The sequence below is a fragment of the Bos grunniens genome, chromosome 10 (genome assembly GCF_055505025.1).
Source record: "Bos grunniens cultivar Pamir isolate PY7600 chromosome 10, Bosgru_T2T1.0, whole genome shotgun sequence".
NCBI classification, from domain to species: Eukaryota; Metazoa; Chordata; class Mammalia; order Artiodactyla; family Bovidae; genus Bos; species Bos grunniens.
In genome coordinates, this window is record NC_141174.1 from 87,078,139 (window position 1) to 87,101,255 (window position 23,117).

General features: G+C 50.7%; 1 protein-coding gene across 2 annotated transcripts in view; it reads left to right on the forward strand.

The window, feature by feature from the left end:
• Positions 1-23,117, forward strand: part of ITGA11 (integrin subunit alpha 11) — a 133,191-nt gene that overhangs the window by 90,443 nt on the left and 19,631 nt on the right. For both annotated transcript variants that reach the window (XM_086322816.1, XM_086322815.1), the window contains exons 11-18: positions 3,692-3,836; positions 6,613-6,761; positions 10,014-10,154; positions 10,413-10,616; positions 11,722-11,852; positions 16,850-17,016; positions 18,392-18,534; positions 19,826-19,936. In XM_086322816.1, coding sequence (XP_086178942.1) covers positions 3,692-3,836; positions 6,613-6,761; positions 10,014-10,154; positions 10,413-10,616; positions 11,722-11,852; positions 16,850-17,016; positions 18,392-18,534; positions 19,826-19,936 — 1,191 coding nt within the window. The remainder of the gene's footprint in view (positions 1-3,691; positions 3,837-6,612; positions 6,762-10,013; positions 10,155-10,412; positions 10,617-11,721; positions 11,853-16,849; positions 17,017-18,391; positions 18,535-19,825; positions 19,937-23,117) is intronic.

The following is a 23,117-nucleotide window of genomic DNA, read 5'->3' on the forward strand; positions in this document are numbered from 1 at the left end:
TAGTCAGCAGCATCCCAGGTCTCTACTCATCATAGCAACCCCAACACCACCCCGGGCTGTGACTACCAAAGCTGACTTCAGGCATTACTAAACATTGCCTGGGGGCTAAGCCACCCCAAGTGGGGAACCACCATTCCCACGGGAAGACTATGCGGCTTCCCGTGCTGGGCATGTGGCCCGACCCTGGCTGGGGACAGGGACGAGCAGGAACACAGAGTTTGGGGAGATCTGGTCACACACCAGGGAGCACTCAGCTGAGGTGGAAAGGTAATTCTGCTGCAGGACCGGTCAGAGGACAGCTGAGACCTGAGCTGGCGGGATCCGATGGTGAGGGCTCAGGCAAGTACAGGTACAGGTCCTCCTCAAGGAGGGCACACACTTGGCCTTAGATCTTCTGGGGGCCAAGCCCATGTCCTCATTTCTGCACTGAGAGCCAGGAAGGTCAGCTGCCACCCAGGCCCACCCTGGTCATACCTGGTGGAAGCCCCGGAAACCTCGCAGGGAAGGAGGCCATAAGTGAGGGAGCCAGTGCCAGGCCTGGAGCAGGGAACACGGAGCTTCCCGACGCAGCCCTTCTGTTTTCCAGCTGGGCTTGAACGCCTGGCTTCTTCTATCAAATCGTTGGCCCTTTCTTCAGCCCCATGCTTCCAGATTTTTTCCAAACTCAAAAGGTCTGGGTTTTCCTAACTGGGAAAAGATGGTGACCACCTGAGGTTTGCCTTGGTGGCCTGGGCTTGCCCTCTCAGCCAGCCCACAGGGCACCCTGTCCGCAGCAGGGCTCCAGGAGACCCTGCTCGGGAAAGGGCCGCCCACTGGGAGCGCAAGCCTGCCTGCAGCCACTGCCGGGGTGGACTGGCAGAAGGTGAGGGCCCAGAAGCCCTCAGCCCCCCAGTGCTGCCAAATGCAGAAATTCCGATGGAACTGCCAAGCCCCACTGTGGTGAGTCAGCATCAGGTCTCCCCCAGCTGAATCCCCCGCACCCAGTGAAGCCAGGCCTTCTCAGTACATCAGAGGTTTCCAATCATCTGCAAAGCCTAACAGTCATCTTCAAAGGCCTCCCCAGGAAGCAGACTGGCCTGCTGTCATATTGAAAGCAGAATCTAGGGGCTTCTGGGGAAGCCAATGAGCATTTTTTTCCTCTGACCAGCTCCATCCCAGCCCTGCCACTGACTTGCTGTGTGACCTCAGGCAACCCCCTTTCCCTCTCTGAATCTTGGGTGCTCATTAGTCTAGTGCAGATAATGACTGTCCTGCTGGCCTCCCACAAATGGGTGACTGGATGAGAAAGGATCTTGCCAAGAATGGAGCACACCCCAAGAGTGGGGAATGTTGGCAGGAGTCTCTGAGGCCCTGGCCTGGATCCTGGCCCCGACAGATTGTCAGACTCTCTCCCAGGCTGAAGTGCCCGGAGTAGGAGAGAGAAAGCTGATGAGAAAATGGGACATCAAACACAACCAGGCACATCAGACTCACCCAAGAGCGGCTAATTTATAGCCGTAAAAACATCCTCTGAACAGTCAGTTCAACCTTTAAAATATTAGGACTTTAATCCTTATATATGATCAACTTTACTCTTGAAAGTGGAACCTTGGGAATGAGAAAAGGACCCATAGCTTATTACAGTTCCCAATCTTGCCTCCTCCACCACCAGTAATGAAATTAGTGCTGAGGCCTCTGCCTGTATGTTTAGTTATGGCTCTGTTGTCCCCAGGCCAGAGTCACATTTTTCTATTGATCCCCCGTCTTTGGTGGTGGTGGTTTAGTCATTTGGTCATGTCTTTCTCTTTGCAACCCCATGGACTATAGCCCACCAGGCTCCTCTGTCCATGGGATTTTCCAGGCAAGAATACTGGAGTTGGTAGCCATTTCCTTCTCCAGGGGATCTTCCCCACCGAGGGACTGAACCTGGGTCTCCAGCCTTGCAGGCAGATTCTTTACCAACTGAGCCACCAGGAAAGGAGAAATTCAGTACTCTGGGCACCAATGGTGGGGAAACCTCAAATTCCACCCACCAGCTGGGTTGAAGGAGGGCTTAGTGGGAGAGAGATGACTTCACCAGCTTGTGCTTTAACATTCCAAAGCTGGGAGGCAAAACTAGGTTTTGCTCGTGATCACCAAGGTGACCCAGGAAGGTGGCCCCTCCTGCTTCCACCCACCCCCGCCCCAGCCCCTCATTGTCCCTAGTCACTGCTCTCCCTCTTCTGAGTGCTTGGTGTTCATCTTCCTGTGTCCACTAGTTATGTGGATGCTTGGGGGTGGAGATAGAGTTCAGGGGCAGCCCAGAGAGTGGATAGACCCAGTCCAGTCCCCCTCAAATGACCCTGGAAGCTTCCCCTCAGGGAGCTAGAGCTCCCCATCTTCCTGCCCAGGCATCGGAGCATCTGCTTACCCTGTAATTAAAGACAACCTCCTGTCCTTGAGGTGCTGGCTGCCACAAATGTGGCCCTGGCTTACCTGGCTAGCCTCATGTTGAACCACCCTGCTCCTCTCACTCGGGGCTCCAGCCCAATTGAACAGCTTTCAGTTCGTTGAAGCCAAAGGCTCTGAACTGTCTCCAGCCTCAGGGCCTTTGCACAAATTATTTCATCTCTCCAGGTGTCTGGGTAAGTAAGCATCACTTGCTCAAAACGCTTTTCCTGAGCCCCATCTCAATCTAAATTCAGTCTCAGGCCAGGATTTATCACATCCCTCATTGTGTGGCAGTTATCACGGTTTGCAAGTATTATGTTTATCTGTGTATGTATTTTAATGCCTGTGAGCTCTGTTGGGGCAGGGATAGTATCCCCAGCGCTAAGCAAGTGTCTGACATAAGACAGACACACAGTGAATTTGTACTGAAGAAATGAAGAAGTAGCGTTTACACGCAGGAAAGCAACTCAGACGCTGCAAAGGAAGGGGGAAAAGCACAGGTTGTGCGAATGCTAAGTCACTTCAGTCGTGTCAGACTCTGTGCGCCGCCGTGGACTGTAGCATGCCAGGCTCCTCTAGCCATGGGATTCTCCAGGCAAGAATACTGGAGTGGACTTTCCATTTCTTCCTCCAGTGGATCTTCTCAACCCAGGGATCAAACCCACGTCTCTTACCATTTCCTGCATTGGCAGGAATATTGGCAGGTGTATCCTTTACCACCAGTGCCACCTGGGAAGCCCCAGAAAAGTATACGTGCAGCACTTGAAGGGGGTTTCCCTGGTGGCTCAGCTGGTAAAGAATCTGCCTGCAGTGTGGGAGATCTAGGTTCGATCCCTGGGTTGGGATGATCCCCTGGAGAAGGGAAAGGCTACCCACTGCAGTGTTCTGGCCTGGAGAATTCCATGGACTATATAGTCCACGGGGTCGCAAAGAGTTGGACACGACTGAGCGACTTTCATCACTTAAAGGAGTGTCAGAAAGAAGGGATGGAATGCAACTTTGGTCCTGGATTTGGAGCCTGTTTCTAGAACATTCCTTGTTTCCTAAGATCCCATCCTTGGGATCAGCTTGACCCACTTTATCCTAAGAATGGAGTGGGGCAAGAAAGCCCTCAGCTCCTGTTAAAGTCAAGAATCCTGGTTGGAAGTTGGGCTATTAACGAACTGGGCAGGAGGTGCCAGATGGGGGCAGGCGGATGCTTCATGGTGTGGATGTAGGGCAGATTCCTGGCCAGGGGCACCCCGGGGGACATGAGCTGATGTGCACCCCTCCCCGATGTCAGGACGGGATTCTGCTGGGAGCTGTGGGCGCTTATGACTGGAATGGAGCTGTGCTAAAGGAGACCAGCAGCGGGAAGGTCATTCCTCTCCGTGAGTCTTACCTGAAGGAATTCCCTGAGGAGCTCAAGAACCACGGCGCCTACCTGGGTAAGAGGCAGGGCTGAGGGGTGGCTAGTGGGCGGTGGGCCAAAAGAGGACTTGGGGGTCCAGAACATGCTCAAACACAAGACGAGGGGCTTGTCCATGCATCGTCTGTGCTGATTCAAGCAGTCAGGAGTCATTGCCTCTCCAGGCTGGCATCCAGCATGCCCAGCACCATGCCTGGCTCATCACGGGCTCTCCATTAGTAGCTAGAATAAATCAGGGTCCCCAAGCCAGGCTGTGGACCAGGCCATGCAGCAGGAGGTGAGAAAGCGAGTGAAGCTTCATCTGCCATTCCCCGTCTCCCCCACCGCCCCCATCCGTGGAAAAATTGTCTTTCACAAAACTGGTGCCTGGTGCCAAAAAGATTGCAGACTGCCAGAATAAATGACAAGTAGTCTGACCTGAAATTGTTTCCACTGATGCCTCTAGAGTCTCCGGCAGCTGTTGGTATGCTTTCAGAATCGAGTGCAGAAAAAAAAAAAAAAAAAGAATCGAGTGCAGGAAGTCTGCCTCCCCAAGGAAAAAATGAGAGCTGAGGATGTGTTCAGTTCAGTTCAGTCACTCAGTCATGTCCAAATCTTTGTGTTATGATCAAGGCAGGAGTCATCTCCCATTAAGCACCTTAGTGTGAGTGAAAGTGGCTCAGTCATGTCCAACTCTTTGCGAGGCCAGAATACTGGAGTGGATAGCCTTTCCCTTCTCCAGGGGATCTTCCCAACCCAGGGATCAAACCCAGGTCTCCTGCATTGCAGGCAGATTCGTTACCAGCTGAGCCACAAGGGAAGCTCACCTTAAGCACCTTAAGGTGGTCGTAAAAAGAAAAGTGTGAGTCATTGACCTGGTGGTGACAGGTCCCAGCTGTGAGACCTTAACCATAACCCAGTCACCTCCAGTTTTGTAGTAGCGAGCCTCTGCCATTCATGCAGAAAGGGCTGAACCAGAGGAAAGGAGAAGCGCTCACGTTGTCTGTAAGTCTTCCTGAGTTCCTGAACTGAGTCTACCAGCTGTGACGTTATCACCAATGCAGCCTCAGACCCCACTTCTCCGTGAACTAAGTTGTCAGTGGGCCTCTCTGTGGTGGGAAGGTCGTTCCTCCTCCCAGAAGACCCTTCATGAGGCCCAACCATGGTCCCTCCTTGGGTGGGAGTCCGGAGGGAGCGCCTTTCTGCTCCTCCTCTCTCTGGGGGTTCATCCAGCGAGGGCACTGTGGGGGATCTCTGGAAGATTCCTCCCTCTGTGCCCCAAGGGAGATGGGGAGTTTGGGGAAGGAGACCGGGAGGCCAGGCTCTCCGCCTCCACACTGGGGAAGCTGATGGACTTCCGGCCCCGGGCCTTCAGGGAGGCTCTCTAGCTTTCAGGGTGGCCTTGCCTGCTGGTCAGAGCCACATGGGAACTGCAACCACAGCCAGCAGGGAAGCAGGAAGCTCTCAGCACTGCTTAGAGCTTTGAGAGTCGGCCCTCGCCTGCCCCCAGGACACTCAGCCCCCAGGACCCTCCCGTTACCACTGTCCCTCCTTCCGGGAACCCCAAACGCCTGGGGTCAATGAGAATACTCTCAGTAATGCCGCTGAGGGCTCAGCTTAGAAGAAACCCTTGCTCCACCGCACAACGCTAAGCCTGCTCTACCCTTGTGTTTTTGTGATTGCTCTGAATTCACAGCCATTAGCCACCCTCCATGCGATATCCTGCTTTCACCTATCCCACATCCCAGAACACCTTTCCAAGTGTCAAAGATGTTGTATCTAGAACCAGTTTCCCACCCTACTGCACCCACACTCCCGGCCACTGTGAGTTGGCTTCTGTGCATCCCGCAGCCACTCTGAAAGCAACTAGTGGAACCCGAGACACAGTTACCCACATATACACAGGCGTGCACACAGGCATGCACACACAGCAGAAGGAGCCGCTCATTCCCCAGAAAGCACCCAGGAATTGCCAGCAAGGCCTGGCACCCATCTAAAAACAGGGATCCACCCTCCAAATCAACTGGCAGGAAGTAGGACTCTCGGCTTTGCACACCTGCAAGGGTCCCACTTTCAGGAGGGTTGTCTGAGGACGCTGCACCCAGAGCTGGGTGCTCGACTGGAAATTCACAGGGACCGGGCACTGATCCCGAGAACATGGATTGGAGGCCTTTCCTAAAGAGCCCCTGGGTTTCCGTCTTGTTCTCTTCTGAGTGGCATACGTGTGTGGATGCAGAGAAGCCTGGGCACTCCCCGCTTTGGGGCTGCAGGAATCTCTGAGACCCCCTACCTGCATGCCCTGAGCAGAGCAGTTCCTTGCCTCTGCACAGCCAACCCTTCAGTTTTTGGTGGACCACTTAGCAGGGCATTCTGGTAATGAAGAGGACATTGCCTGGTCCCCAGAGAGACTACTGGTGGGGATCAGAAACAAAGCCAGCCCAATATAAAAAGAAGCATGGCTAGGGTTTGTTCTCTCGCCTCCCTGCTCCCCCACGTGCTCACCTGTGGGGAGAGTGAAGCAGGCGATGTGCATGTTCCAGGTCAGCGATGCCTTTTAGTGACCCCACCTGGCTTCTTTCGATGCCCTCCAGCAGAGGGTGGGCGCAGTGAGTTCCCTGCACCGTCCACCAGCCCCTTCCAAGCCCTGCCTCTTCCAGGCCTCCTCCTCAGCTGAGCCTGGGAACCACCGTCTAGAACTACCATCTGCTCAGCCTGCTCTGAATACTCTCCTTTCAGCAGCCCACCCATGCTGCCAGGCCCTGGCGAGGTCTGCCAGGCCGCGGGGTCAGAGACCAGCCTGTTTCCTCCCACGGCAGGGTACACAGTCACATCGGTCGTGTCCTCCAGGCAGGGGCGGGTGTACGTGGCCGGAGCCCCCCGGTTCAACCACACAGGCAAAGTCATCCTGTTCACCATGCACAGCAACCGGAGTCTCACCATCCACCAGGCCCTGCGGGGCGAGCAGGTAACGCAGAGGGGGCTGGGGGTGGGGCCGACAGGCGGGACAGCAGGGGTGGCGAGGCTGGGAGGGACTGCAACTCAGCTCGTCCCTCACAGGACTGCCCCCAGATCCAGAAACATCCTTCCTGGCTAGGGGGGTATGCCTTCTTTATACCCACCTTAGAGCTGATGCTCCCTCCCCAGACAGCCAGATCTCAGACCCTGCTGCTGCAACGAGAACCTGGGAGAACCCATGGAGCCCTTGTCTCTGGTGCACTAGCCAGACCTCTGCCCCCCACCACCAGCATCTCTCTGGTCGTGTCTAGAGTTCAGGGCTCTAGCAGAGGCAACCTCCAGGCTATGACTTCCCAGCTTGGGCTGACAAGGCCCCTAGGCATCTGAAGGGGCACTCATGTTCCTCATGCCACCTTGGTGCTACCAGAAGTGGGAGGAGTCATGCCTCTGCCCACAACAAGGCCCCAGGGGTGCACCAAGATGCCAACTTCTTTCCTTCCCTGGAACGGGCATGATGCAGAACGGTACAACTGCCAATATCACAGCACCCCCCAAGACGTGGTGGGCAGTCTCATGTTAGAAGGTCTGAATGCACGGGGGAAAGCTATGATTAAAGTCAGGGATAGTGAAAAGATCAGGAAACAGGGTTCTGATACAGGTTTTCAATAGCCCAGGAAAACTGTGGTCCTGAGAAGCAACACAGCTTTTCCAAGGTTATTGGGGAGATGCACTGGGTAAAGCTCAGAATCCTGGACTCTTGGTGGGGCTGCCTACTTTGTGCTACCTCCTGACCCCAACGACCCCCACACAAGGCCTTCGCCCCTCCTGCCTGGCAGCATCCAGTGTCCATGGCACCCTGCGCTGAGCTGAGCCCTGTCCAGCTCCTTCCTGTTATTCTTGGCTTGCCCCTGGTGCTCCAGAGCCTGGGAACAGCCCTGCTTCCTGCCTCTTCTACTGCCCTTGGCCATGAGGACACGCTCTCGGCCAGGTCTAACCTCAGTCCCTCTAGCTGCAGGGAGCCATCCTTTCACCATCCCTCTTCCCATCCCAAGGGCACCGGGGACCCGGGCGCTGCTCTGGTCCCAGCCTCCACACTGCCTGCCCATACCCCACCCAGGGCCGGCCCTCAGGAATCCAAGGTTAGACCTTGAGAGCCGGAGGGAATTCGCCGAAGAATATATGACATTTTTACTGCCTGGATCTGCCTCCAACATCCAAACAAGAAACCGCAGCACTGAAAGCAGCTAAGTTAAGTGGATTCCAAATCACCGTGACCCATATAGCTGAGGCCACATGTTTAGACAGTCTCTCTCCGCCTCCCTCTTTGCTCTCTGTCTGCCTCGTAATCATTCTGTGTAGGCACATCTCTCCCCTCCCCATACCGTGTTTATAATTTCCTTTTTCCCCTTTTCTGTATTTTTTTTTTCATTCTCCTCAGTTAAAAGTTTTTAATGCTTGAGGATAAATTTCTTCCGAAAACACCCCAAGCCGGGAAGGGAGAATCATGGGCTTGGGTGTCAGATGGATCAGAGTTCCAACCCAATTTGGCTGTAACCGGCCTTCTGACCTTGGGTTAGTGACTCAAATTCTCTGAGCTTCAGTTCCTTCCCTGTGAAGTAAGGACAATGATTTCTCCCAAGACAGCGTGAGGCTGTAAAGTGCCTCACGCAGGGCCTGTCCTTGGGAAGGGCTCCTTTTCTTTCCTGACCAACCCCTTGCTCCTATAAACATTTATAGAGTACCTCCTGTGTGCCAGGCACAGTGCCCAGGCCTGGACGGAATGAGACAGGAGCAGCACCCAGTGTTGGGGGGCGTCTGTGGAGGGAACCAGTGCTAGGGGGGAGGAGGACGGGGCTGGGGGAGAGCATGAAGAAAGGGACCCCACGGCAGGGGATGGAGTCGGGAAGGCCAGGGATGTCTTTGAACAGGAAGTGACCTGTAGGATGATAGACATGACCTGGAGAGAGGGGAGGAGAAAAGGGTAGAGGCTAAAGAGAAGTATGTGCAGGGGAAGCTGGGAAGCCTGCCAGAGCAGGGGGCTTTTGGAGAAGAGAAATCACTTCAGTGATTTCTGAAAAAAATCTGACAGTGAGAGAAAAAATTTCTGACAGTGAGAGAAATCACTGTCAGGGGGAATGTGGGAGCCAGAGGGTGGGAGCCAGAGGCTGGGGAGGCGGGGAGGCCAGTCCAGGAGGGTCACACTGCAGGTTGGACATTCCCTCCCAAAGCAAGGAAGGGGCATGGTCAGCTTCTGGAAGCCACTCGAGCTCCCCACAGGGGTGGGCTGGAGCGCCAGTCTGGAGATGGGCGGGGAGGGGGTCCTTCCTTTGGAAGGTGCCTCTCCTGAGGAAGAAGCATCAGAAGAGGAGGGAAGTAGATGGATTTGGGACATGTTTGGCATCCACCAAGTGGACTTGTGGGGAGACTGCAGGTGGGAGAGATGGGAGTGGAGCCAGGAGGACCCTTAGGTTTCTAGCTGAGTTGGAGGCATTGCACCCAAGGCGAGAGAGGAACACAGTAAGTGCTCAAATACTGAGAAGAAATCACAAGTCACCACCCAAGGTGCTAAGCCCAGTTATTTGGAAAATAAAATATTGAAAATGAGTTAAATGTCCAACAGAGGACTGATTAAACACGTTTGGCACATGCATAATTTGGAATGTTATACCATATAGTCAAACCTATGGCTTTTCCAGTAGTCATGTATGGATGTGACAGTTGGAGCATAAAGAAGACTGAGTGCCAAAGAATTGATGCTTTCGAACTATGGTGCCAGAGAAGACTCTTGAGTCCCTTGGACGGCAAGGAGATCAAACCTGAATATTCATTGGAAGGACTGATGCTGAAGCTCCAATACTTTGGCTACCTGATGCAAAGAGCTGACTCATTGAAAAAGATTCTGATGCTGGGAAAGATTGAGGGCAAGAGGAGAAAGGTGTGACAGAGGAAGAGGTGGTTGGATGGCATCCCTGACTCAGTGGACATGAGTTTGAGCAAACTCCAGGAGACAGTGAAGGATGGGGAAGCCTGGTGTGCTGCAGTCCATGGGGGTCACAAAGAGTCAGACAGGACTTAAAAACTGAACAACAAAAGTTAAATAATGGAAAGTCAAGTGGTGGTGGAATGGTTAAGGAGCAAAGGGTTGGCGGGGGTGGGGGCCCTCATTCTTTCAGCAGAGAGTCTGAGTCAAAGGCTGCCCACTGGTAAGGGGAGGCCTCTCAGCAACCCAGCCCCATGCCCCTCCCCCATCCCTGTGCCGCAGATAGGCTCTTACTACGGGAGCGAGATCACCTCGGTGGACGTGGACGAAGATGGTGTGACTGATGTCCTGCTGGTGGGCGCGCCCATGTACTTCAGCGAGGGCGGAGAGCGGGGCAGGGTGTACGTCTATAACCTGAGACAGGTACGGAGCGCGGATGCTGGCCAGCTTTCCAGGGGCACCTGACGCATGCCTTGATCAGGTGTCCATGAGGGAAGCTGGGAAGCGGAGGCCAGCGCATGCCTGCAGACTGGAGAGGAGAGGAACCGCCTCTGCCCTTGGGTTTATGTAGCGGGAAAGAAACAGAGAAACACAGAGGGGGATGGTGCAGGCCAGAGTGGGTCATGACCCTGAGAGCCCTTGCCAAGCCCCCTGAGCCTTTTCCTGCCCCTGATTTTGCAGGACCGGTTTGTTTACAATGGAACGTTGAAGGATTCCCACGGTTACCAGAACGCCCGATTCGGCTCCTCCATCGCCTCCGTTAGGGACCTCAATCAAGATTCCTACAACGATGTGGTGGTGGGGGCCCCTCTGGAAGACAACCACGGGGGCGTTCTCTACATCTACCACGGCTTCCAAGGCAGCATCCTGAAGACGCCGAAGCAGGTGCCGCCCCCCACCCTAACCCCCAGAATGAATGGAGCTAGAACTTGGAGTCCTAGTATCTCATTCCCTGTCCTCACCCAGGAAAGGATTGCCATCTGTCCTAGCTCTACCTGCCTCAAGTTGAAATTAGTCTCAAGACCTTCCCGTCACTCCTGTGGATACCCTCTCCCTGCTTAACTTCATCTCCCAACAACAGCAATAACAAAACCCCCCAAGGACCTGAATCCCGCTGGCCCTCACATGCTTTCATGCAACTGACTACATGTGGAGAAGACCTGGGGCTTCCCTAATGGCTCAGTGGTAGAGAATCTGCCTCCCAACACAGGAGACGCTGGTTCGTTCCCTGGTCCAGGAAGATCCCCTGGAGAAGGAAATGGCAACCCACTCCAGTATTCTTGCCTGGGAAGTCCCATGGACAGAGGAGCCTGGAGTGCTAAAGTCCGTGGGGTTGCAAACAGTCGGACACAGCTGAACAAATGAATGGAGAAGGCCTATTTGGGCTCCTCTTCTCTGGAAATGCCTCAGGATAGAAACAGTGCTATACCCAAAAGTGAGCCATCCCAAGCGCCTTCCCCTCAGGGTCATCACTTTTGCCTGTTTTATTAGTAAGCTAGCCTAATATACCACACTTAGAGATAGTGATGGGTTACCTGCCATGTAATGTGTGTTTACATCCCGTGGGGAATTCTTTTCTTAAATAATTGATGTACAATATTATATGTTGCAGATGTACATCAGAGTGGTTCACAATTTTTAAAGGTTATATTCCATGTATAGTTATTATAAAATATTGGCTATATCCCCTGTGTTGTATAATATATCTTCATAGCTTATTTACTTTATACATAATAGTTTGTATCTTTTATCTCCTACCCCATCTTTCCTCCTTTTCCCTCTTCAGTGGAGAACCCTTTTATGACACGTTATTTAATCCAAAAGAATGACTTAATGGTAGAAATTTCAGGTTCCAAAACAGACCAGGAGAGGAGATAGCTTTGGGCTGAGGAAGTTTCCTGATAATTTCAGACAGACTGTCTCCAGGGCTCCCAGTTGTGTTTTCTCCTTAGGGTGCCCACACCCAGCTCTTTCCTTCTGCTTCCTGCAGAGAATCCCCGCCTCAGAGCTGGCTCCTGGCCTCCAGTATTTTGGCTGCAGCATTCACGGGCAGCTGGACCTCGATGAAGACGGGCTCGTGGACTTGGCAGTGGGCGCGCTTGGCAATGCCGTGATTTTGTGGTTGGTTCCCCCATTTTTCACAATTCTTGGGCTCTCTTGAGGGTCCTGATGGATACAGGCTTTAAAAGACACACTTTAGACTCTTTGTCTCTTGTTTTTAATCATTGTCGGCCAAATTCACCCTGTTCTTATCCCGTTGTGACTATGAATTTCCTTTTTATGGATTCACTGTAAGTTATTTTGAAGTCCAAATCCCTCTTCTCAGTGGGGTTCAGAGATTTTAGAGCTATTTAGTGGCTAAAGGGAGAAGGCGATGGCACCTCACTCCAGTACTCTTGCCTGGAAAATCCCATGGATGGAGGAGCCTGGTAGGCTGCAGTCCATGGGGTAGCTAAGAGTCAGACACAACCGAGCAACTTCACTTTCACTTTTCACTTTCATGCATTGGAGAAGGAAATGGCAACCCACTCCAGTGTTCTTGCCTGGAGAATCCCAGGGACGGGGGAGCCTGGTGGGCTGCCGTCTATGGGGTCGCACAGAGTCGGACACAACTGAAGCGACTTAGCAGCAGCAGCAGCAGTGGCCAAAAACCCCCTTAGACTTTTTCCTACAAGTTCTGATTACTGGGGCATTTCTCCCACTTGGCTTCTCTTAAAGGGACAGGCTGAGGATATTCTCCTCAGCTTGGAGGATTTCCTTCTCCCCTAGTGTGAAAGATTTCTTTCCTCCAAATCCCTTCTGACTCCTGGTTTCCTTTCTCAGGATCTCATTTCTGTACCAGTCCATGGATATTTGCCATGCATTTGTACTTGGGGTCTGTGTTAAGCAATGGTCTGCAACTTTTAAAAAAAAAAGGTTTTCTAAAAGTCCATCTATTCTACTGAGTGATGTGTCAGCTACTTTTTTAGCCAAAAAGAAACTTTAATTTGAGCTAATTTTATATATGTTGATACTTTTATTATAAATACAATAACTTAAAGAAAATTTGTGAAATAAATCACTCATAGTTTCATCACCTTAACATTACCACTATTAATATTTTGGCATTTCCCTACCATTCTTTTACCATCTGCATATAATTTTATACAAGTGCAATCACATTTTCATACAACTTAAGAAAGATGTTAAACAGAGATAACTGATGACTTCACGGGGAGAATCTTTAGGTTCTTGGTCCTCAAGAATATTACATTCCACTCAGGAAATGTCTTAGTCCAGGTTCCCTGGAAAACAGAGCCTGAGGCAAAAGCTTGTGCGTCTGCGCTGCTGTGGGAGGGACTTCAGTCTCAGAAGCAGAAGTGAGGGTCCAGGGGAACTGAAGCAGGAGAGGAGGAGAGGGATTCGAGAGGAAAGTACCTAATGAGCTGCAGACTCACACTCTGGGCAGCTCCCTGCTCCAGCATCTCCAGAGAGGCAGAAAGAATACAGCCTCTGCTTTCTGCAACAGCCCCTTAGGGGAGCAACGGGGAGCAGTGTATCTGCGAGTTCCTAGTGTCCCCCCAGTGCCAGGGCCCAAGTGTCAGCTGCCCCACACCTCTGGGCAGCACCGAGGAAGCGGGGTCTCTGCAGGTCCCGCCCGGAAGTTGCACTGGCACCACAGCCTATCAGGTGGGGATCTTAGGTCTTTGGTAGAGACAGCAGCTTGGGCTAAATGTATTCACTGCTTTGGTTCTAGCCAGGAAGCAAGACAGGTGAACAAGGCCCAGGTTAGGGGGTAGATGTTGTCTCCCAAGTCTGTGGGGCAATACATAAACTACGTTCTTTACAGGAAACAAGATAAACATACAACCAGAAGAATCGGTCCCACAGAGTGGATTCAGTCAAGCCCTAGCTTGTGATGTCTAAACCTGAGTGCTACCTGAGTGCTGCTGAAACTGTGGGCTGAAGCCCTCTAGGGAAAATTTAGAGTCAAACTCCCTGGATCTCAAACATGACTGCCATTAGCATCACCTGGGAGCTTTTAAACCTCTCATTACCCAGGCTTTACCCTGACCACTTAAAGTAAAATTTCTAGGTCAAGAACTCAGGCATTTAAAGAATCTCCAGGTGTTCGCTTCCAGTAGGCACCTAAGTCTGAGAACCACTGATAAAAGCCATTATATTTACACAGCATTTTGCAATGTCAAAGGGCATTCTCACTTACGTACTTTGATTCGCACAATTCCCTGTCAGAGAGATCACGTGGTCTGTCCAGTAGGAGCCAAGACTCAAACTTACCCTTCTCACTCCACAGCACAGAGGCGGCGCCATCCCCCTTTCACTAAGAAGAGCAGGGTATTAGCACAGATAATCATGCTACAACTCTGAAGCATGTAAAACTCACTACACTTGTTTCTTTTTATATAAATGCATGGTTTGGAGAGGCAATAGTTTCCTTCCCTAACTCTATTTGACTTAGTCAATACGAGAGTAAATTCGTATTTCCTTGACTGCCTGGATGGGGCAGTGTTGGGATGGGTGGATGAGTGGGGAGTCTTAGAACTGTGAGTCATTTTCTCCTTTGGCTGCACACTGGAATCACCCGGGGTGCTTTAACACGCACGTTCTCCAAAGTGTGGTCCAGGTACCAAAGGCACTAACATCACCTGAGAGCTTGCTAGAATACCAGGCCTGCTTTTTAACAAGATCCCTAGGAAATGTGCAAATATACTGAAGTCTGAGAAGCATTGCTTTACAACATGTTGATGCTGATTCTGGTTTGATTTGACAAGGAGAGCAATTTGGGGATCAGGATTTTTTAATTTTTATTTTATAGTATAGTTGATTTACAATGTTGTGTTTCAGGTGTACAGCAAAGTGATTCAGTTATACATATGTCCATTTTTTTCAGAGATTTTTCCCATAGAGGTTATTACAGAATATTGAGTAGAGTTTCCTGTGCTATACAGTAGGGCCTTGTTGATTATTTTATATATAGTACTGCTGCTGCTGCTAAGTCGCTTCAGTCATGTCCGACTCTGTGCGACCCCACAGACAGCAGCCCACTAGGCTCCTCTGTCCCTGGGATTCTCCAGGCAAGAACACTGGAGTGGGTTGCCATTTCCTTCTCCAATGCATGAAAGTGAAAAGTGAAAGTGAAGTTACTCAGTCATGCCCAACTCTTAGCGACCCCATGGACTGCAGCCTACCAGGCTCCTGCATGTATGGGATTTTCCAAGCAAGAGTACTGGAGTGGGTTGCCATTGCCTTCTCCAATATATATAGTACTATATATATGTTAATCCCAAATATTTCCAGTTTATCTCTCCTCTCCATTTTTAACGTTTGGTAACTGTAAGTTTGTTTTTAAAGTCTGTGACTCTGTTTCTGTTCTGTAAATATGTTCATTTGTATCTTTTTTTAGATTCCACATATGAGTGATATCTTATGATATTTGTTTTTCTCTGACTTCACTTAATATGGTAATTTCTAGGTCCATCCATATTGCTGTAAATATCATTATTTCATTATTTTTTATGGATGAGTACTATTCCATTTTATATTCCATATGTATATGTATGTATGTACACCACATATTCCTTATCCGTTCCTCTGCTGATGGACACTTAGATTGTCTCCTTGTCTTGGCTGTTGTAAACAGTGCTACAGGGAACACTGGGGTGCATGTATCTTTTTGAATTATGGTTTTCTTTGGATATATGCCCAGGAGTGGGACTGCTGGATCATGTAGTAGTTCTATTTTTAGTTTTTTAAGGAACCTTCATACTGGTGTACCAATTTATATTACCACCAACAGTGAAGGAGGGTTCCATTTTCTCCCCACCCTCTCTGGCATTTACTGTCTGCAGATTTTTTTGATGATGCCATCCTGACCAGTGTGAGGTGAGCCCTCCTGGTAGTTTTGGTTTGCATTTCTCTGGTAATTAGGGATGTTAGACATCTCTTATTGTGCTTTTTGGCCATCTGTATGTCTTCCTTGAAGAAATGTCTATTTAGATCTTCTGTTCATTTCTTGATTGTGTTGTTTTCTTTTTTGATATTGAGCCGCATGAGCTATTTGTATATTTTGGAGATTAATCCTTTGTCAGTCACTTCATTTGCAAATATTTTCTCCCATTCTGTGGGTTGTCTTTTTGTGTTGTTTATGATTTCCTTTGCTAGGCAAAAGCTTTTAAGTTTAATTAGTCTCATTTGTTTGTTTTTGTGTTTATTTTCATTACTCTAGGAAGTGTATCCAAAAAGATATTACCGCAATTCATGTCAAAGAGTGTCTTGGCTATGTTGTCCTCCAACATAGGAAAACATCTTGAAATGTTTTCACAGGAAAACACAAATCTTAAATTTGCGTCTTTAATCCATTTTGAGTTTATTTTTCTATATGGTGTTAGAGAATATTCTAGTTTCATTTTGTTTGCATGTAGCTGTCCAGTTTTCCTGGCACCATTTATTGAAGAGACTGTCTTTTCTCCACTGTATATTCTTGCCTCTTTTGTAATAGATTAATTGACCATAGGGATTCCGTGGTAGCTCAGCTGGTAAAGAATTGACCATAGGTGTGTGGATTTATTTTTGGGCTTTTTTTTTCGTGTTCCATTGATCTATATTTCTGTTTTTGTGCTAGTACCATGCTGTTTTGATTACTGTAGCTTTGTATTGTAGTCTGAAGTGAGGGAGCCTGATTCCTCCAGCTGTTTTTCTTTCTCAGAATTGCTTTGGCTATTTGGAGTCTTTTGTATTTCCATACAAATGTTAAAATGTTTTTTTCTAGTTCAAACATCAGGAGTTTTTAAAGCTCTCCAGGTTACTGTAGTGGACATGCAGGGTTGATGTGATGAGGCAAAAGGATGTCAGTATGGTCTGTAGCAAGCATACCGCTAGGAAAATGACAAAGGGTTGCCTTGAGGGGCTATGAGATTACTTAGCCTGCCCTTCACTACTTGTGCACATTTTTGCCCAATCCTGTGACACCAGAGCCCCTCTCTGCAGGCCCCACCACCTCCTCACCCTCCAGTGGTGGTTTTAGAGACCCCATTCCATCTGGCTCTCCACCTTCCCCCAGGTCCCAGCAGGGCAGCCTTGCACCCTGCCCACCCCTGCTTCTCTCCCTCCTCCTGCAGGTCCCGCCCTGTGGTTCAGATCAATGCCAGCCTCCACTTTGAGCCATCCAAGATCAACATCTTTCACAGGGATTGCAAACGCAGCGGCAGAGATGCCACCTGCCTGGCTGCCTTCCTCTGCTTCACGCCCGTCTTCCTGGCACCCCATTACCAAACTGCAATAGTCGGTAAATCCGGCCCCTCCCCACTCCCCCAGCTCTAGTCTCTCCCCGGAGGACTTTGTGTTTCCTCTGTTTCTAAATCTGGGCTTTTGCTGAAATGGGTTTTGAGTGCCAGGGTCACACCTAGAGCCACGTTTGATGACTTCTAGATGTCCATTCAGTGCTCTCATTCCAAAGGGCAGAGAGGGGGTCTCATGCCAGGGAGACGATGGCAGTGAGCAGCAGTGACCAATGTGGGAGAGGCTGGGGAAGGTGGAAACAGTCAGAGATAGGGTTTGAATCAGAACAGGGGACGAGAAGCAGTCTAATAGCTTAGGGTGTAGAAGCTGTGAAGTCAGATTCCGAGAAAGAGTCAGACCCATGAGGGATCTGAAACAGGGTACCAGGTGGATAAAGACCCAAGTAGCAGTGGTTTCTGCTCAAAGTGAGCTTGAGTCCACAGCAGGACAGTTTCCTTCTGAGGGTCCTTCACTCTCTTCCAAGGCTGGGATCAGACACTGGCTTGTGACAGCCCTGGGCCCAGTCATCCCCAGAAAGTGGCAGCTGCAGGTTCCAGGACCAGACTAGGCCAGTGCAAGAAACTGGGACCACAGAGAGCTGCTCAGCCAAGGAGCAGGACCAATCAGATGACTTAAAAAGGGGTGTTCCAGAAGGAAGATGAGAACAAAGGCAAGCCTGGGTGGTGGTGTCCTTCTTTCAGCTTCTATGAAAGGAGAATAATACCAAGGACTTGGCACACCCAGAGTGCTGCTGTGGTACCAGAGAAGGGGCTGGGCTTTTCTTACATTTAGCAAAAGATCAACCCAGTTGAAAGGGAGGGGAATGCAGTCTTTAACCTCAGAACAGTCTTAGGTTTGAGAAGCTGGTGGGCAGGGCCTGGCCAGTCCTCCCTAGTGTGATGGGAACTGCCACCTGCAGACACTCAGATCCAGGCCCAACAGGATCCCAGAGCAGAGGGTGAGACCTGGGAAGGTGACAGGAGAGGGCAGAGCTGTGTTGACTCCAGAAGGGGCTCAAGTGGGGGCATCACCATGACACCCATACTGTCTCCTCGCCTCTTCCACTGCGTTCACTCTCCCCTCCATCTCCTCCTCTTTCTTTATCCCTTCACTGCCAATTCCATCTCCCTTTCTCCTTCTTCTGCCTCCCTCTTCTTTTTAGTTCCTTCCTTTGGCTTTTCTCACTGTACTGCTTGCTCTCCATGTGGGAGTTTCCTGCCTACATTGAGCCTTACGAGGGGAGAGGAGTAGCTCTTCCTTGGCCAGCCTGGAGGGCTTCCTGGAGGAGGCTGACTTTCCGAAGGCTATTTGTAAAGGGAAGTAAACAGTCTTTGGTGGAGATGTGGCTCCACCTCCATGGTCTTCCCCTCTCCTTCCTCCAGGCATCAGGTATAATGCCACCATGGATGAGAGGCGGTACACACCGCGGGCCCACCTGGACGAGGGTGGCGACCGGTACACCAACAGGGCCGCCCTGCTCTCCTCCGGCCAGGAGCACTGTGAGCGGATCAGCTTCCACGTGCTGGTGAGCCGGATGCCCTGCAGCCCCAGAAGCAGAGCCCAGGCTCCTCCAGGAAGAGAACAGAGCTGGAGGAGGTGCTGCCATGGAGAGGCAGAGAGCTCAGCTGCTGCCAGGCTGGTGCTGAGCCCCCAGCAGACCTCAGGAGGCCAGCAGGGAGCAGTGTCCTGGACCTTGGGCACCCACACTCATACCCCAGAGCAGAGGCTGCTGGGTCGCACTGCTTCTCCACCTCACTGGACCCTCCTCTGATATCCCCTTTGCCATCTCCCACATGCCCACCATTGCTTAAGCAGGGGGTGAAATCTAAGGAGGGAGGTGGGCTCAGTGATATCTTGCAGACAGAATGGGGGTCAGGGGCCATGGCTCAGAAGGAAGGGATAAGCAAAGCATCAGCTAAAAAGGAAGACCAAGGAAGGTGGACCAGTGGCATGAAGAGGCTGGGGGGAGGAACAGACGCCAGCCTGGCAGAGAGGGGAGCCACTGGGGGCCAATTCCTCCACCCAGAAACTCCAGACACCCAGGCACAGCTCCAGCCTTGGAGACACAGACAGGAAACACTGAGAGCCCACCTGGCCTCAGTATCCAACGGGCAAAGATCAGAAAAATAAGGAGTCCTAGTGTATGTTAATGTGTCGCCCCTATGACGTGTCTGTGTTCTCAAAGTGGGGGCCCCAAGACCAGCAGCATCGTCATCTGGGAACTTATTAGATATGCCTTAACACAAGGAAGCCACTCATGTCAAGATTTGCATTCCATGAGAGAGATTCAGGGATTCTTCATTCAGCTCTAAGCATCCCCTGAATGCCCCTATTCCTGTGTCTTCTTTCGTTGATTTGACACATTTATTAAGCCTTGTCACAGTGCTAGGACAGTGCTAAAAGGCTTCTGAGGGGCTAGGACTAACACAGAATCACATAGTTATGATGCAGTGCAAGAGTGTCAGTAACAGTCTGAACAGAGTGTGGGCACGTGTTGCTGGCTGGCTTCCTAGAGGCTGGGGGTTGAAAATACAGGTTCCCAGGCTTGAAGGATGATCTGGAGTTGGTGGAACGTGCAGGAGGTGGGGCTGGCATACACGGACCCAAGGGCCCTTTCCAGGAGCACACACGCCAGCTGCAGACCCATCTGGGAACCTCTGTCCACCCACAGATGCTAAGGCTCCACGGACTCATGCTCAGAGCTGACAAGTTGCTGCCCTCCCAGCTTAGGGAGATGACAGTTCTCTCTCAGCGGCCCTGGCCCAGACATGAATGTTCCCTCTGCCTTCACCCCATCCTCATCTCCTCCCACACAGGACACCGCTGACTACGTGAAGCCAGTGACCTTCTCAATCGAGTATTCCCTGGAGGACCCCGACTACGGCCCCATGCTGGATGACGGCTGGCCCACGACCCTCAGGGTCTCGGTATGTCCTGGCACCCGGGGAAGCAGCTCTGGCACATACCCCACCCCAGCCCTCACCTCCTCCCAGAAGCCCAGGCTTTGTGAGGGCACAAATGAGTTCTTCCCCCTATTGCACCTTCCCATCTCCTGCCCCACAGACCCCCAGCATGTCCTTCCCTCCTTCCTCGTGACCTGTGCTGAGCGGTTTCTTAAGGGTAAGGACCAGCCTTCAAGGTTTCCTGTGTCCCCAGCTGAGTGAGCTTGGCATGGATCCTGAGAGTCACAGGATCAGAGGGACTTTAGTTCTTAATCACCACCTCCCTCATTTACAGATAAGGACACTGGAGGCCAGACAGAGTGATTCAACCACAGAGCCTGGTCTGCACTGGTTGAATGATCGACTTATTGACAGTCCTCCCAGCTCCAAGTATTCCAAAAATAAGTTGTTTTAGCCTCATCAATGGCTCTGCACACCCCTCAATCCACACTTCTCAATCCCTGGCTCTAGGAGTATTGGAATTGTCTGGTACCTAATATTCAGATGCTCCCTATGTCTGCAACTCCATATAAATCCCACACAAAGAAAACGTCAGACAGTTATCAGTTCTATCTAATCTGTTCTAGGAGAGCAGGCAAAATAAACCCTGAGGATCTAGGAAACAACTGTCAAATATTCCACAGTGGTCTAAGACCATGACCCGTGAGTTCCAGCCTCTATACTGTCTCTGAGAATTATATAGAACCCAGCCAGCAAACAACAGTCTCAGAATTACTCACATGCTTGCTTGTGTTTCTCTGACGTAAAAGCACTGTGTAGTCAACAGCAAGGTTTCTGAAGATCTCTGTTCTCATTCTCCCCCATCAGCCTCCCCCAGCTCCCTCCTCTTCCCAGAGCTGCCACATCTCACCACCTACCACCCACCTCACACCTTCCCTCTTCTCCTGATTCTGAGTCACAAATGTGTAAGTGAGAGTGTCTGAAAATGCAGTTCAGGAGAGGGGGGTGATACTGGCCTGGCAAGGCTGGAATCCTCCTTAGTGAGCAGGGGAAAGCTGGATACACTGAATCTTAGTATTTTCCCCATCACAGTCATTACAAAGCCACTACAGCTCATGAGTGGATACGAGTCACTCATTCTATAAGCTTGCTGAAGCCCGTGGCAGATGAATGGGAAAGGTATTCTCTGATGATGATACGGATGCAAGGTGGTGATCAAGGTCATAGGCCAAGTCAGAATAGGAATCAGCTCATAGGTAGTGTCATCATGCAATGAGATGATGGGGGGAGGGATTCCTGGAGGAGGTGGCCTTCCCATGGTCCTTTAATAGACATGAGATGGGGACAACAGGCTTTTATTCCAGGAAAGCTGACAGCATAGCCAAGGTGTGGATGTGGAAACAAGCAGGATGAAGGGATGTGTAAAGAAAAGATGAGAAATAGAGCTGAAACCGTCAGTCTGGGCATATTACCAAGGGCTTTGGATAGCAGCTAGATGTTTCAAAATCTTGTCAATATAGATTTCTAGCCTCCAGCAAATTAGAAGCATTCTTCCCATCTCTCTGCTATAAGTTCTTATTTAGTTTCTCCTCAACGCCCAGCACTGTTCTAGTACCATAAAATCTTGCCTCTGGGGAGAATGAGCCATTCCATACAATTGAGTATAACAGATGCTTATCGTGTTAAATTATCCCTTTTAATCAAGTGGATAGAAATTTTTCTGAGGGTTATTCTATAGTTTTCACACTTAAACAATATGCTGGGCAGGGGTGGGGCGTATTTCATTGGAGACTTGAAATCACCAAGGTGAACTCGGAAGCTAGAATACAGTGAAGCTCCCAAGGGCTTCCAAAGTGTCTGGAGTTATGTCCTGTCATTTAAAGCCTTGCTTTGCCCTCCTTTGTATAGCTCTGCTTTGTATTCCTTGCTAGCTGCTTCAAGCTACAAATCCACCATGGATGGGGAAGCTAAGGAGCAGACTTAATAGAAACGTGTCTAAAGCAAGAAAACTTGGATCTGAGAAAGGGCTTCCCTGGTGGCTCAGACAGTAAAGAGTCTCCCTGCAATGCAGGAGACCTGGGTTCCATCCTGGATGGGGAAGATCCCCTAGAGAAGGGAATGGCAACTCACTCCGTTATTCTTGCCTTGAGAATCCCATGGACAGAGGAGCCTGGTGGGCTACAGTCCATGGGATCACAAACAGTCAGACATGACTGAGCGATTAACACTTTCAGGGAGCTCCCCTCTTCTCACTTCCAGAGAAGTCAGTGACCGTAAGATACACCTGGCCTCTGATACCAGCTTCCCCTCCCTTGATCTAGGCTGTGCTCCTGTTTCACCACTCAGCTCCAGACTTGAACACCCACCCACCCACTGAGCACTTCTCCCCGGATGGGTCACAGGCACTTTAAACTCAGTGTGCCCCAAACTGATCCCCTGCATATAACCCCTCCATTTATAAATAAATGGTGTAGGCATCCTTTCAGACACTTGAAACTTGGCCAACATCCGGGACCCTTTTCTCCCTTAGTCCTGATGAACTCCAGGTCCTGCCGCTCTGCCTCTGAGGTCCCTAACCTGTTTCCCACTCTGCACATCCACAACCACACCAACACCATCGTCATCTCTTATGTGAACATTGCAGCAGCCTCCTCAGTAGGGTCTTCAACATGCATGTCTAGGAGGACAGTCCCAGCCTAAAGCGGTCAGTGACTCCTATCAGTTGCAAGATACCACCGCCATGACGCTGTAGAACATGACTCCAGCCATCTCTCCATCTCCTGCACCCCTTACTACAGCAACACGAAATAACCATTATTCCCCAAACTTACCATGCTGCCTCATGCCTCAGGCCCTTTGCACAGACTCGTCCTTCTTCCCAGACTACCCTCTCCCTGATCCACCCAGTTAACTCAGTCCTCCTTTGGAACTCTGACCAACTGTCACTTCTGTGAAATCATCTCAACCATCATGGGCCAAGATTACCTTCTCCTCCCTCTGCCTCTTCTATTTCTCATACAAATTTTGCGTATTTCACACTGTAATTATTTGTTCACACACCCATCTTCCCCATGAGTTGAGAGCAGAGGCTGTATATTCCTCATCCTTTACCCCCAGTACCAGAGAGCTTCCTCCCCACAGTAAACACTCAATCAGTGTTGACTGGTGCCAGGTAAGTGGGTGTTCTGTGCTGGTACCTTGCTTA